Source organism: Paramormyrops kingsleyae, chromosome 12 (assembly GCF_048594095.1).
Source record: "Paramormyrops kingsleyae isolate MSU_618 chromosome 12, PKINGS_0.4, whole genome shotgun sequence".
Lineage (NCBI taxonomy): Eukaryota > Metazoa > Chordata > Actinopteri > Osteoglossiformes > Mormyridae > Paramormyrops > Paramormyrops kingsleyae.
In genome coordinates, this window is record NC_132808.1 from 31,252,790 (window position 1) to 31,267,395 (window position 14,606).

Genomic DNA, 14,606 nt, shown 5'->3' on the forward strand with positions numbered 1-14,606 from the left:
CCATGTTGTTATAGCTTCTCGTCTGAAGAAGAAGCCTTTAAAAATTTGCAGCATTTAATTAGTCTAGTTAGCAGTAAAATACTATATCCTGGTAGTTCTGAGAAATTTTGTTCAAAGCAGTGTACTATAGCGTCTCTAAATGTCATATATACTCAATACAAGGTGGGGCTCCTTCACTATTTTATGGGGGGATAAAGATAAAGACATTTCAATAAAGATCAGATTAGTCCATGTTCCTGTAACTGCACTTTCCTGAGGAAATCCAAATTCATCACCTGACTGTTGAGAAAAGGCCAGTGCCATTGACAGGTTGTTGTTGGCAGCACCCAGATACACGATCTGTTAGAAATATGTAAATAATGTGGGTTTAAATAATCATAATGTTCAGTGATGTGTACATGCTGTTACGTGCCCTGCAGGATGAGTTGGTCATGCAAGGAATCCTGCCAGAGCCTGGAGATCTCTCGGGTGTTGCACCTTGCCCAGCCTGGTCGCCTACGACGGCGGAAGCCGGAGGCCCGAGGTCTCGGCCTCGCATGGATCCCAGGGATCCCGGCTCGTCTAAGGAGGATCTCCTCCTTACTAATCGGCTTAGGGAAACCGAGTTGGAGATCAAGAGACAGGACTGCCAGGCCCAACTCTTACGGATTAGGGCTTTGGAGTTGGAAGCTGAGCGGGACGCTGCCGTGCAAAGGGCAAGGGTAGGCCAGCCACAGCCTGTTCCTCTGCCATGCAAGGTAAGCACGCCCCTTGAAACTGCTCGCTCCACCGCTCATGCCGGTGTAGGCTCGAGAACGTGCGTCCTTGTCCTCAGTCTCCGCTGGGTCTAACTCGATCCCTTGAGAGGGAGAACATTGGATTTGACGTGAGTCGCCATATTGGACTCATACCCATATTTCGAGAGAACGAAGTAGACGCCTATTTCCCTATCTTCGAGCGCATCGCAACCACTTTGAATTGGCCCAGGCACCGTTGGTCGCTTCTGCTTCAATGCAAACTCGTAGGGAAAGCTCAGGAGGTATGTTCGGCTCTTGGATTAGAACAGAGTCTAGATTATGATGTGGTGAAGGCCACTGTCTTAAAGGCTTATGAGTTAGTGCCCGAAGCATACCGGCAGAACTTTCGGAAACTTTGTAAATCCGCCCAGCAAACCCACGTGGAATTCGCTCGGGAGAAGTCACTCCTCTTTGATAAATGGTGTACCGCTAGTGGTGTGACTGACTTTGATCATCTTAAAGAGCTGCTTTTGTTAGAGGAGTTTAAAAACTGTGTACCTGATCGTGTGGTTATCTATTTGAATGAACAAAAGGTGACGTCTCTTGTGGAAGCCGCCACCCTCGCTGATTAATTCGTACTGACCCATCGAACCGTGTTTGTTCCTACCCCTATGCCTCGTAAACTCCACCCTAGATCGGTGCCGACCCCTGAGACGGCTGTTTCTACCCCACGCGTAGAAACCAGGGAATGTTTCTACTGTCATGAAGTTGGTCATCTCATATCTGTTTGTCCTGCGCTTCGGCGCAAGAATACTCGTTTGGCTGTTAGGAAGGTAGGCTACATGTTGCCGATCGTGTTGATGTTCTGCCTCCAGCCCACTCTGTTGAACCTGCCTTCCAACCATTTGTATTTCCTGGTTTTGTTTCGTTCGATGATGCCGATGTAAATACCCCTGTGACTATTTTGCTTGACACTGGGGCTGCTCAGTCATTTATACTGGATAATGTGTTGCCCTTTACTGACTTGACATACACTGGTTGTGATGTTCTTATGCAAGGTATAGAGTTAGGAACGGTGAGAGTGCCTCTGCACCAAGTGTATTTGAAAACCGATGAATTCTGTGGTTTTGTTAAAGTGGCTGTTCGACCTCGTCTCCCTGTTTCGGGTGTTACGTTCATTTTGGGGAACGACATAGCGGGAGGAAAGGTAGTTCCACTACCTGAGGTAGCGTCAGATCCAGGGTGCTGCTCTGACAATTTGGATGTTGAATATCCTGCTGTATTCCCCACTTGTGTTCTCACTCGGTCCCAGGCTCGAAAATTTGCAGACATTGAGCTGGCTGCTACCCTTATGTCTGACTCCCCTCTAGCAACTTCTTCATTGTGCGATTTTGACACCCCTGTTGCTCGCCCTGTCCTTGATCCCCCTGAAGTTCCCTCCTGTCATGCCCCGATCGTCCGCTCCTCTCATGTGCCATGCCCCCTCGTTAACCTCATGTGGAATCCCAGTGTTTTACAGCTGTTTCTGATTGTTGTCATTTGTTCATTGTATTTAGTCCGCGTTTCCGTTTGTTTCCCCAGTCCGGTCATTGACGTTGTGATGTTGTGTTGTTTTGCGTGCTCTGTGTTTTGGGATTAAACTCCGTATTCCCCGATCCCTGGCTTCCGTTCGCCTGCTTCCCCGCTCCGCGCTACACGCGACCATAACAGAATGACCGGACTCCGCAAGAAAACACCTCAGATCGGTGAGGCTGAATACCTCGACCTCACTGACGAGGTTTTATATTGGCTAAATCAGCCCGAAATCCGGGATGATCCCGTACTACGGGCTATAGCCAGCCAGAGCAGGGACGTCTTAGAAGAGATGTCCCTGCCCGGAGACGCGCACCTTGTGAGGGAGGTGCGCGACAACGTGCGGCAGCTTCGGGAAGGAGCCGCCGCGTTCATGACAAGACGGGTTGCCATGGACAGCGGACTGCCAGACTGCTGCCAGCACGGATCGCCCCCGACACCGCTTCCCCCAGCACGGAGGAAGAAGCGGAGAGGCAGGAGACGGGAGGACACGCATGAGGTCTGTCTAGGGGCCGTCTACCTTTCCGCCGCTTGCCCTGCTGCGCATAAGGAGAATCCCCGCCCGATTCTCCACCCGGCGGTGTTCGCGGGTGACGTCACCGCCGCTTCGCTGCCCAAGCCTGAGCCAGCAGCCTGCCCCTTCTTCGGGACACGCCTGGCCCTTAAAGGGGCCAGGTCCATTAAGGACGCTATCCCGCGAGTTCCGCGTTTTCGGAAGCGGGCAGCGCCCCCCGTGGTTCCTGAGGCTGCAGCGCCCCCCGTGGTTCCTGAGGCTGCAGCGCCCCCCGTGGTTCCTGAGGCTGCAGCGCCCCCCGTGGTTCCTGAGCCACTGCCCTGCCTGGAGACGGCCAGGAGATTCTTCACCCTCCAAGGTCTCTACTGGCGGGTGGTGGGTGAACCCGCCCTAAGGGGCTCCCTGGAGGCAATCGCGCTCCTGGAGCAGCTGCGGAGGGAGTTCGCAGCAGTGACCCCTGAGTCCCCGCTCCAGCAGCTGATTCTTGCAGAGGAGACCTTGAGGGAGCTGCTCCGTTTGCGTTCGGAGCTGGCTCCTCCCGCGCCTGCAGAGGCGCCCGTGTCATCTCCTGCTCCTGCGGCACCCCCAGAGGCGCCTGCTGCGACCCCCGAGGTCCCCGTCGCCCCTGTGTTGCCTGTTCAGCTCCTCGAGGCCCCTGCTCTGTTCCCCGAGGTACCTGTGATGCCTGCAGCGCCCACTGAGGCTGCTGAGCCAGCGGCTGCTGCCCCTCCCGAGGCCCCGGTCCAGGCGTCTCCTGAGCTCCCCGCGGCCCCTGAGCTCCCCGCAGCCCCTGAGCTCCCAGCTCAACCCCCTGTGGCGCCCCCTGTTGGCCATGTGCCGGCAGTGCCCGCTGTGGCGCCCGCTGTGGCGCCCCCAGTGACTCCCGTGCTCCCTGTGACTCCCGTGCTCCCTGTGACTCCCGTGTTCCCCGTGACTCCAGTGCTCCCAGCTCAGTCCCCTGTTGCTACTGCTGCTGCTATGGCGCCCCCTGTTGACCCGCCACCCGAGGCCCTTTCTGCACCCCCTGAGCTCCCCGCGGCCCCTGAGCTCCCCATGGCTCCCGAGGCCCCTGTCCCTGAGGAGGTCCCTGACTGCTGCCCTGATGCTCCTCCCTCCATAGTGGAGTCGGAGGGGGACCTTGAGTGGGATCCCGCGGGGATTGCCTTGGTTTCCCCCGTGGCTTCCCCTGTGACTGCCCCCGTGACTTCCCCTGTGACTCTGCCACCGTCACCCCGGTGTGACAGACCCCAGCCGGGTCCCCGCCTCTCGGTCTCCCGGAAGGGGAGGGGACACCTGCGCGGGGGTCGGGTCCCGCCCACCCTACCCCCCGGCTCGCCTGCGGTCCCCCTGGCTGCGGCTCGGCGGCTGCCTGCAGTCCCCCTGGCTTCGGCTCGGTGGTCGCCTCCGGTCCCGCCTCCGGCGCCTTGTCGGCCGGCTGCGGTCCCGCCTCCGACGCCTCGTCGGTCGACTGCGGGTCCCCTGCCTCCGACTCGTCGGTCGCCTACGCCTTGGCCGGCGGCGGCTGCGTCTTCGCCTGCCGCGGCTGCTGCTCCCTCCTTCCCTCCGCCTGTGTCCCCTTCATCTTCCTCCTTGACTCCTCCTTTGCTCCCTTCGCCTTCCTCCTCCTCACCTTCGGCCTTCCCTCCTGCTCCCTCCTCGCGGTCGCCTGTGGCCCCTGCGGCTTCCGCCCCTCGCCTGCTGGGGTTCCCTCCGGCTCCCTGTTTCCCCCCGCCCTTTGCCTTTGTGCCCCCTGTGTCTGCTCCTCGTCCTCCTGTTTCTCCTTCGTTCGCTCCTGGCCCCTTCGTTCCTCCCGTTGGTGTTTCCCCTGGGTCTCCGTTGTTGCCCCTGTGTCTCTCCCTGGTGTCCTATCCTGCCTCCGCTGTCGAGAAGACAGACTTAAAGAACCACCCCACTGCGTGCGTTTTTTACGACCGCGATCAAGTGCGGAAAGTGTCCCCTCCAGACCTTGACATCTCGTTACCCTCGGTTGTTCGCAGGTGGTTTCTATTTCTCCTGATTCTCAGTTCTTTTGTTTTTGGGTGCTTTGATTGTGCAAATCTCGATTGTGATTGCGAACTCCTGTCGGGTTCGCTCTTGTGTGGGGGGGTGTTACGTGCCGTAAGTTCCAGGGTGAGCCCTGCAGAATCTCCGGACCTCCCTCCTTCGTCGTCATTCGCCAGCTGCATCTTGGCTCCGCCTTGCTGACCAGACCCCGCCCACGGCTCCTCCAATGCGTCGCGCGTCACTTCCTGGTTCCCGGAGTGAAAAGCCGGACAGCAAGACCCTTCGAGAGCTCTGCTCATATTTTGGATTGTTTTTGGTTAGCTTATTGATTGACTATTGTGTATGATGTGTTTTGGTTTCTCGGTTTACGATTTCTCGCTTTGCCCCTTCTCTACTTCTGCCCTGGTTTTGTTTGCTTTCTGGTTTTCGATCTTTCGCCCGGTTTTTGGTTTACGACTTCGCGCGCCCCTCGGACTCTGACGCTTTGCTCTGTATATGTGCTGTGTGTGTGTGTCTGGTGCGTCGGGAGTGGTTGCCGTTTTGTTTGATATACTTTGTGTGCACTAATTTGGTTAGGGAGTTAGGTATAGGTTTTGTTGTTTCTGTGTTCTTTGGTAGTTCAGTTGGATTTGGGTTTCGTTCAGTAGTTGGGGTTTTGTTCATTGTTTTGGCCATAATCACTCCTGAAGCTCTTGCACCAGGTTTGCTGTTCTGTGTCTGTCGCGTGTAAATAAAATAAGAAAAAATATATAAAAACACACCCCTTTGTCCACGTGTGTTCCCTTGTGCACCACACCCTGTGTTTCCCTTATTCCCCATTCCCCTTTCCCTTCCTCTGTACGCCCCAACCCTAGACTGGGGTTCGTAACAATACATGCATCATACCTTTCTTGTGAAGTCATGAATGGCAAAGATCACAATATTGTACCTAATCACATTAAAGTACATCATGCAAAATATAATTCAACAGGAAACTGTTAAAACATGTTTCACACCATATCAGCTTATGCTTGGAGTCTGTGAAGCAGAGATTTTGGGCCAGGTGTTGAATACGTCCGCCGCACAACACATCCTATCTGGTTCGGGCGAGAGAGGACGCCAAGAGTATCCACACGGTGCATGGAAGACCTCACCCTGTCCCAGTGCACCAGATGCCCTCTTGCCTGCAAGCTCCCCTTCACTAGCCAGTATCCAGCGTGAGGCATCTGCTTTATTTCAATGACTAAATGGTCAAGTTCCTCATCAGAACATGTGCTGTACTGTGCTCTGACAGATGTCTGATTCTGACCATCTGGGGTTTTGGCCAATCCTTTACAGCTTTAGCCTTGTCCTCATCCATCCCCACTCCTCCTGGTTGGATCAGGTACCCCAGGAACTTAACCATAGATCCTCACACTTTGCGTAGGAGGCGGCGCTGGAGAACCTGGCATACGTGATGAACATGTTCCATGGGCATGGAGTGAATGAAAATAATTGTACATGTTCACAAAACTAGTGCAGCAGGTCAGCCAGGACTTTGTTCATGAATGTCTGAAAGACCGAAGAACTGTTCACTGACCCACCCCCCTCTTGGATCCGGTTGTAGGCACTGCCCAGATTCAATTTGGTAAAGACCTGAGCTGCTTCCACCCAGAGTGGATGAGTAGGAGCGGTTCCCACCATTTCACCGCGATGTTGTTCAGGACCCGGTAATCGATACATGGGTGCAGACCTGTGTCTTTACAAAGAAGAATCTGGAGGCGCCCAGAGGGATGGGCAGGCATATTATACCTTGAACGGGGAAACCAGACATGGGAGACGCCAACTACCACGGGGGAAGAACAGAGCGACACTATCAGAGAGACTTGGAGGGGTTACTGCACAGATGACACTGACCAGACTGGGGAGCGAAAGGAGAAGCAGACTAATATACAGGGACTAACAGTCAGACAGGTATGATTGAATGAGTGGGATGACCAAGGGGCCAAAACAGAGCACAACAGACAGACCCTGACAAACGTAAGAACTGCCAATGACATAATGTGGTAAGTTAATGTAACTGACCAATAATGTAATAACCGAGTCTGCATAACGTACCAGCCAATAATGCATTTAAAGTGATGCTTCTGGCAGTTAATTAATAAGAATGCAGTCACTGTTAATATTTATCCATTTTATTTGGCATGGGTTCAGCAAAGCATTTCAAAATTGTGATTCTTTACTGATCTTGCACATTGCATGAATCTTCATGCGTCGCCTGATGTTAAGCCATGCTGTAGAGTCCTTCCAGTGTTTCAATTGTCCGGCTCCCGCTGCCACTTGTGCCGCTTGAAGGCACAAATGAAAGGCTTCCGCTTCATGCACTGATCATCATTCCATTCTCCCAAGTCTGAAAGAAATCACATGAAGCAAACCCTCTATACTACTATAGATTCATGTTTTATGCCAATTAACACAATGCGTTTCTCAAAGCACTACTGAAGTTCCACAGGAAACATTCAGTATTCAACTCCTCTTCTCATTAAAAGAGGTCCAGGGAGGAGATGGCTTGTCCATCAGTTTGTTCTTTAATGTTTCTGCTGGAAAAACACACACTCGTCCAAAGTGAACATTTGGTCAATATATTACTCCAGTGACTATTCTGTAACCATTTTCCATGCTTCCCTCCACCATTCTCCCATCTACACCGCTCCCCTTTCTTACTTCTCCAGTTCATCTCGACACAGCCCTCAACATTACTGGCACCATCTGGTTGACCTGGAACCCAGTTCTCAAAATTCCAAGAAGAACCATCTGTCCAGATGAAGTCATTTGACTGTCAGGGGAGAGTGAGAAGGAACAGTATCACTGTTGGACACAGGTCACCAGCCTGATATTACCATCCCTGGTACACAGTAACGTTACAAGGCACATGGATGTCCCAGCCCTGTTCCCATGTCTCCATCACCTGGCCATCCCTTTGACCACCCAACCAGGTCCGTGGTGAGCGGGGGTTGAATTTCAACACGATGGCCAAGGCATCGGCATTTGCTTGTTCACTGTGCACGGAGAGCAGGTGACTCCCTGAAGCTTTTTGACTGCAAGCAGACTGGTACAGAACAACAATTAATCTGAATGCAGTATAGCCGCAATACAGATGTCGGCTGATTGAGATACTATTAGAATGGAATCCTTAGGTTCATCTACAGAACCACTACAAAGTGAGGCACCTGGGGGACTGTTTGGGCTTTACCTCAGCATCAGAGAAGGAGAGTGGCGTGCTGAAATACCGTATACAGTAGCGGCCAGTTTGGTACCAGTGGCTGTAGCGGTCATCACCACAGTACTTTGGGAAGTTGTTGTAGTCTGATGGAGCACAGAAAACAATTCCATGGGGCTGTGCTATGATCAAGAGTCCTCATCTGTCTCATACTGAATTCTCCATGACATTATGAGGTTTTGGGAAACAGCCTTCACCTACGACTGTTGTGATGCATAGAATTCTCAAACTGAACTAAACAAATCATTTGGGGCCTGTTTGGATTCAGTGCTGAATGTCCCAGGCTTGTCACATGTCTGAAACCCAATGACCTGTTTAAGTGACCATTAGAATGGCTCAGGAAACTGACTGACCGTCATCCATTGCAGCAGGCATGGCAGACAGGCAGAGGAGTGCAATCCCCAGCAAGCTTGGAGTCATCATGTCTCAGTTCAGTCCCACAACACCTCCCTGCAGAGCAAACCAGAGGTTAGTTACTTTATCCCTGATACCATGTTGTTTAACCACTTGGTTCTCCCCACCCACCCTGAAATTGGTGTTCAACATCATTCAAAGTGACACTTGTTAAAGCGATCGTCAATGCTGTGAATTATGGCCCTACTGCCACTGGAAAGATGACAACCCTGAAAGGAGGGAGGAAATTCCAGAGAAATGTCTTGTATTGTCAGTGGTTCTCAAATTGTGCACACCACCTCAGAATATATTTTGGCTCACAGTATAAATGGAGAGAACTCCATATACCACTAGAGGGAGGAGCCTCACATACTATTGTGTAAGAACAGGGTCATATGATCAGCAGGAGTCGACACTGAATAGACAACATCTAATGATATTAAGCTACTCTGGCAACTACCAATGAGGACAGAAATTACATGCATATCCCTAAATGGAGGCAAATGCATACAAATATGCAAGAATATACAACACACACAAATGATCACTTTATTGGACCCCATACAGCCAGAGTCCACACCAAAACACAAACATAATGCAATCAAAAGCAAGAGAAGGTCACACAATTATGGTTCCCCGTAGCCTATAGATATGGTTGTGCAGAACCCACTACTTTCACTCACCCCTTAGGTACCACTGTCCCCACTACTTGGGCAGTGGTGGCTTGATAGTTAGGGTAGCGCACTTGTAATTGAAAGATTGCAGGTTCGAATCCCCCACCAGCAAGTCACCACTGAGGTACCCTGAGCAAGGTACCGTCCCCAAGCACTGCTCCCCGGGCGCCGACTTAGCTGCCCCCTGCTATGTCACGAAAGTCACATATGGGTCAAATGCAGAGGACACATTTCATTGTTGCGCACTGTCTGCTGTGGTGTGTTGACAATGACCACTGATCACTTAATTCTAAATTCTACTTCTGAAACACCCAGAGTTCAGCTGAAAAGCATAGCAGGACCACCCTCTAACAAACACTGAACACCCCTAGTCCTCCAGCCACCACAATACAAACATCCTACTGTACATGTGCTACAAGCAAGATTTGGACAACTTACCTGTGAAGATCTGTGACTCTTCTTTCTCTTTCCCTCTGGTTCATTCTGGACCATTTTATATACTTGTGTTGCACCCCTATTGTACGGATCCTCGTGTGTGCCACGCCCCCTCGTTTGCCTCGCGTGGAATCCCAGTGTCTTCAGCTGTTTCTAGTTGTGTTCATTAGTTTGGTGTATTTAGGTCCGTGTCTGTGTGCCTCTCGTTAATGCGGTCATTGACGTCGTTCTGTGTATGGAGTTAGAACCCTGCCAATACGTCACAAATGCCCCACGATCTGTACACAAACCGAATGTAATTTATAAATAACGAGCAATCCGCAAACGTGCACATCATGCTGTACAAATACAAAACATACATCTCACACAAACACAATGCGCTTTGCAAATACAAAACACTGCTGTCAAAACAATATAATGTGTTTTGATAATACAAACAAAACAAAAAGAGCGTCTATGGCAGCCCTATTCAATAGGCGGCCCACGGGCCAAAACCGGCCCATCAGTCATTTTGGACCGGCCCGCTGACTACCTCTTATTTATTAAATAGCTGCGATTTAACTGTAAGCGCGACAGTTTATAACATTTTACGGGACGTCGCGCAGCTGTTTACGCTCTTGATGGAAGGTTTATGACAGTTTACAACAGCGGGAACATGTCGCATTCAAAAGAGAAAAGACGTAAGGTTGACAGCGAAAATAGAAAATTTAACAACGAGTGGACTGATAAGTATGCACACATACAAAATGCTGAGGGAAAACCCATGTGCCTTGTCTGTCTTGTCATATGCTCGGTAAATAAAGAATACAATGTGCGGAGGCACTTCAAGACTTTAGAAGTCAGCAGTTTGTTTGTGATTTTTTTGAAGTTATGTTTGTTCTTATTTGTACAATATGATATCGTTATTACTGTTTATGTGAGTTTATGACTGTGACATTTGCTCTTATTTGCACAAAATTGTAATTATTGTTTTCTAGGCTTTATTTTATTTAAGCAAAAGCAAATACTGTCACTGTGAGTTTGTGACTCAGATGTCTGTTAAAATTAAAGCTGGCTGTGTTTTGCAGTTTTTATTATTTGCACTAGAAGCCAGTGGTTAATGCTATTTGACTCATTTAAATAAAATGTTGAAAATGCAGTGGTGCTTTGTATTAATGGGGTACAATACAAGAAATACAGAGAAATGTGCGGCCCACTGGCAAAAGCCGTATGACAATTTGGCCCAATGAAAAATCTAATTGAATACCCCTGGTCTATGGTATCAAGTAAATGGCTGTATTGTCAGTAGAACGCTGGTTGTTGTTATGTATCAGATAAAACATGAGTTTTGTCTGTAATAAAACGGAAGATGTGACTGAACTGTAGCGCGTGAGCGCGTGCTGGAGCTCCACGTGAGAGTCGCGCGCGCGCACACACACACAGCGCGTTTACATCGCAACGAGTCCCGTATGTGTTTTTCAGAATCAGCTTTATTCGCTGAGTGTGCTGGTGCACACAAGGAATTTGTTTCCGGCAGCTGGAGACTTTCTAGTACACAGACAATAAATGAGACTATACAAACAATAAATTATACTATTAAGCAGTTACTTCTGTTTTCTGCACATAATTACTCAAATACTTTCACATACAGAAGAATCAATATTATCTGCACGTGTTTCGTTTCTGTGCGTTACAGCGCTTCTGAGTTATTACAAATGAAATAATAGTCGTCACGCAGGACTAACGTAGGGTTAGTAGTAATATTCTCAGAGTCGTGGTCTCGGCTGGTCTCGAAATAAAATCCCGAGTCCGATTTGTTCGTGTCCATGACAAGACCGAGTACAAATACGTCCGATTACGATTCCGAGACCGGAACCGAGTACTACCACACTACTCTTTCCTTTTTATAGTTCTGCATGGATCTAGTTTGTTCATGTTGAATATTTTAATTCTTCATTACCTGCAGAGTGTGAAAGTTCCATATAGTGTGCTTGAGGAACTAGGTTAGTATTTATTTTCATGGGTTAGAAAGTATACATTGGTTTTAACTTTGTTCCTTCTCTTCCAGAAACCGGACTATGCCCACATACAAACGGCTGCAAAGAACCTAATTGGCAGGGTTCTAACTCCATACTGAGAACGACGTCAATGACCGCATTAACGAGAGGCACACAGACACGGACCTAAATACACCAAACTAATCAACACAACTAGAAACAGCTGAAGACACGGGGATTCCACACGAGGCAAACGAGGGGGCGTGGCACACACGATGATCGGAACAATAGGGGTGCAACAAAAGTATATAAAATGGTCCAGAATGAACCAAAGGGAAAGGGAAAAAAGAGTCATAGATCTTCACAGGAGGTCAGTTGTCCAAATCTTGTTTATGGCACATGTAGGATGTTTGTTTTGTAGTGGTTGGGGGACTAGGGGTGTTCAGTGTTTGTTAGAGGGTGGTCCTGCTATGCTTTTCAGCTGAGCTCTGGGTGTTTCGGAAGTAGTGGGGACAGTGGTACCTGAGGGGTGGGTGAAAGTAGTGGGCTCTGCACAACCATATCTATAGGCTACTGGGGAACCATAATTGTGTCTGGCTTTCTCTTGCTTTTGATTGCATTATGTTTGTGTTTTGGTGTGGACTCTGGCTGTATGGGGTCCATTAAAGTGATCATATGTGTCTGTTGTATATTCCTGCATATTTGTATGCATTTGCCTCCATTTAGGGATATGTATGTAATTTCTGTCCTTATTGGTAGTTGCCAGAGTAGCTTAATATCATTAGATGCTGTCTATTCAGTGTTGACTTGTGCTGATCATATGACCCTGTTCTTAAACAATAGTATGTGAGGCTCCTCCCTCTAGTGGTATATGGAGTTCTCTCCATTTATACTGTGAGCCAAAATATATTCTGAGGTGGTGTGCACAATTTGAGAACCTCTGACAATACAAGACATTTCTCTGGAATTTCCTCCCTCCTTTCAGGGTTGTCATCTTTCCAGTGGCAGTAGGGCCATAATTCACAGCATTGACGATCGCTTTAACCAGTGTCACTTTGAATGATGTTGAATAACAATTTCAGGGTGGGGGAGAACCAAGTGGTTAAACATGGTATCAGGGATCATCATAAAGTAACTAACCTCTGGTTTGCTCTGCAGGAAGGTGTTGTGGGACTGAAGAACTGAGACATGAGGACTCCAAGCTTGCTGGGGATTGCACTCCTCTGCCTGTCTGCCATGCCTGCTGCAATGGATGACGGTCAGTCAGTTTCCTGAGAGCCATTCTAATGGTCACTTAAACAGGTCATTGGGTGTTGGACATGTGACAAGCCTGGGACATTCAGCACTGAATCCAAACAGCCCCAAATGATTTGTTTAGCTCAGTTTTGAGAATTCCATGCATCACAACAGTCGTAGGTCAAGGCTGTTTCCCAAGACTTTTGACTCCATGATCATCATAACGTCAGGGAGAATTCAGTATGAGATGGATTAGGACTCTTGATCATAGCACAGCCCCATGGAATTGTGTTTTCTGTGCTCCATCAGACTACCACAACAAGTTCCCAAAGTACTGTGGTGATGACCGCTACAGCCACTGGTACCAAACTGGCCGCTACTGTATACGGTATTTCAGCACACCACTCTCCTTCTCTGATGCTGAGGTAAAGCCTAAACCGTCCCCCAGGTGCCTCACTTTGTAGTGGTTCTGTAGATGAAGCTAAGGATTCCATTCTAATAGTATCTCAATCAGCCGACATCTGTATTGCGGCTATACTGCATTCAGATTAATTGTTGTTCTGTACCAGTCTGCTTGCAGTCAAAAAGCTTCAGGGAGTCACCTGCTCTCCGTGCACAGTGAACAAGCAAATGCCGATGCCTTGGCCATCGTGTTGAAATTCAACCCCTCCTCACCACGGACCTGGTTGGGTGGTCAAAGGGATGGCCAGGTGATGGAGACATGGGAACAGGGCTGGGACATCCATGTGCCTTGTAACGTTACTGTGAACCAGGGATGGTAATTTCAGGCTGGTGTCCTGTGTGTCCAACAGTGATACTGTTCCTTCTCACTCTCCCCTGACAGTCAAACGACTTCATCTGGACAGATGGTTCTTCTTGGAATTTTGAGAACTGGGTTCCAGGTCAACCAGACGGTGCCAGTAATGTTGAGGGCTGTGTGGAGATGAACTGGAGAAGTAAGAAAGGGGAGCGGTGTAGATGGGAGAACGGTGGAGGGGAAAGTAGCCAGGGGGAAGCATGGAAAATGGTTACAGAACACTCACTGGAGTAATATATTGACCAACTGTTCACTTTGGACGAGTGTATTTTTCCAGCAGAAACATTAAAGAACAAACTGACGGACAAGCCATCTCCTCCCTGGACCTCTTTTAATGAAGAGGAGTTGAATACTGAATGTTTCCTGTGGAACTTCAGTAGTGCTTTGAGAAACACATTGTGTTAATTGGCATAAAACATGAATCTATAGTAGTATAGAGGGTTTGCTTCATGTGATTTCTTTCAGACTTGGGAGAATGGAATGATGATCAGTGCATGAAGCGGAAGCCTTTCATTTGCGCCTTCAAGCGGCACAAGTGGCAGCGGGAGCCGGACAATTGAAACACTGGAAGGACTCTATGGCATGGCTTAACATCAGGCGACGCATGAAGATTCATGCAATGTGCAAGATCAGTAAAGAATCACAATTTTGAAATGCTTTGCTGAACCCATGCCAAATAAAATGGATAAATGTTAACAGTGACTGCATTCTTATTAATTAACTGCCAGTAACATCATTTTAAATGCATTATTGGCTGGTACATTATGCCGACTCCAATATTACATTATTGGTACTTTACATAATGTAGTAAAGTTAATGTCATTGGCAGTTCTTGCGTTTGTCAGGGTCTGTCTGTTGTGCTCAGGGGACGGCCAAGGGGCCAAAACAGTCATCCTGCTCATTTAATCATACCTGTCTGACTGTCCCTGTATATTGGTGTCTGCTTGTCCTTTGCTCCCCAGTCTGGTCAGTGTCATCTGTGCAGTAACCCCTCCAAGTCTCTCTGATAGTGTCGCTCTGTTCTCCCCCGT

At 49.1% G+C, this 14,606-nt stretch overlaps 2 protein-coding genes across 2 annotated transcripts in view; one reads left to right on the top strand and one right to left on the bottom strand.

Annotated features, from left to right (window-relative positions):
• The window catches only part of LOC140577700 (lectin-like), a 34,943-nt gene extending 20,672 nt beyond the window's left edge, over positions 1–14,271 (top strand). The window contains exons 2-6 of the mRNA XM_072697948.1: positions 12,681–12,780; positions 13,068–13,183; positions 13,328–13,468; positions 13,603–13,714; positions 14,041–14,271. Of these exons, the coding sequence (XP_072554049.1) occupies positions 12,711–12,780; positions 13,068–13,183; positions 13,328–13,468; positions 13,603–13,714; positions 14,041–14,135 (534 nt within the window). The 5' untranslated portion in view covers positions 12,681–12,710 and the 3' untranslated portion in view covers positions 14,136–14,271. The remainder of the gene's footprint in view (positions 1–12,680; positions 12,781–13,067; positions 13,184–13,327; positions 13,469–13,602; positions 13,715–14,040) is intronic.
• LOC140577699 (lectin-like) lies at positions 6,944–9,905 on the bottom strand. Its single transcript, XM_072697947.1, has 6 exons — positions 9,550–9,905; positions 8,398–8,494; positions 8,018–8,130; positions 7,733–7,873; positions 7,489–7,600; positions 6,944–7,174 (listed from the first exon to the last, which is right to left on the bottom strand). Exons 2-6 carry the CDS (start codon positions 8,465–8,467, stop codon positions 7,080–7,082), a joined length of 531 nt encoding a protein of 176 aa, XP_072554048.1. The 5' UTR covers positions 8,468–8,494; positions 9,550–9,905; the 3' UTR covers positions 6,944–7,079.
• Positions 14,272–14,606: the final 335 nt, after the last annotated feature.

Excerpts from the sequence above, each read along its gene's own strand:
- LOC140577699 (XM_072697947.1), bottom strand. The coding sequence starts at position 8,467 with ATGATGACTCCAAGCTTGCTGGGGATTGCACTCCTCTGCCTGTCTGCC. Across the intron at positions 7,874-8,017 it reads TCTCCTTCTCTGATGCTGAG|TCTGCTTGCAGTCAAAAAGC; the intron begins GTAAAGCCCAAA and ends GTTCTGTACCAG. Across the intron at positions 7,601-7,732 it reads GTGGTCAAAGGGATGGCCAG|TCAAATGACTTCATCTGGAC; the intron begins GTGATGGAGACA and ends CTCCCCTGACAG.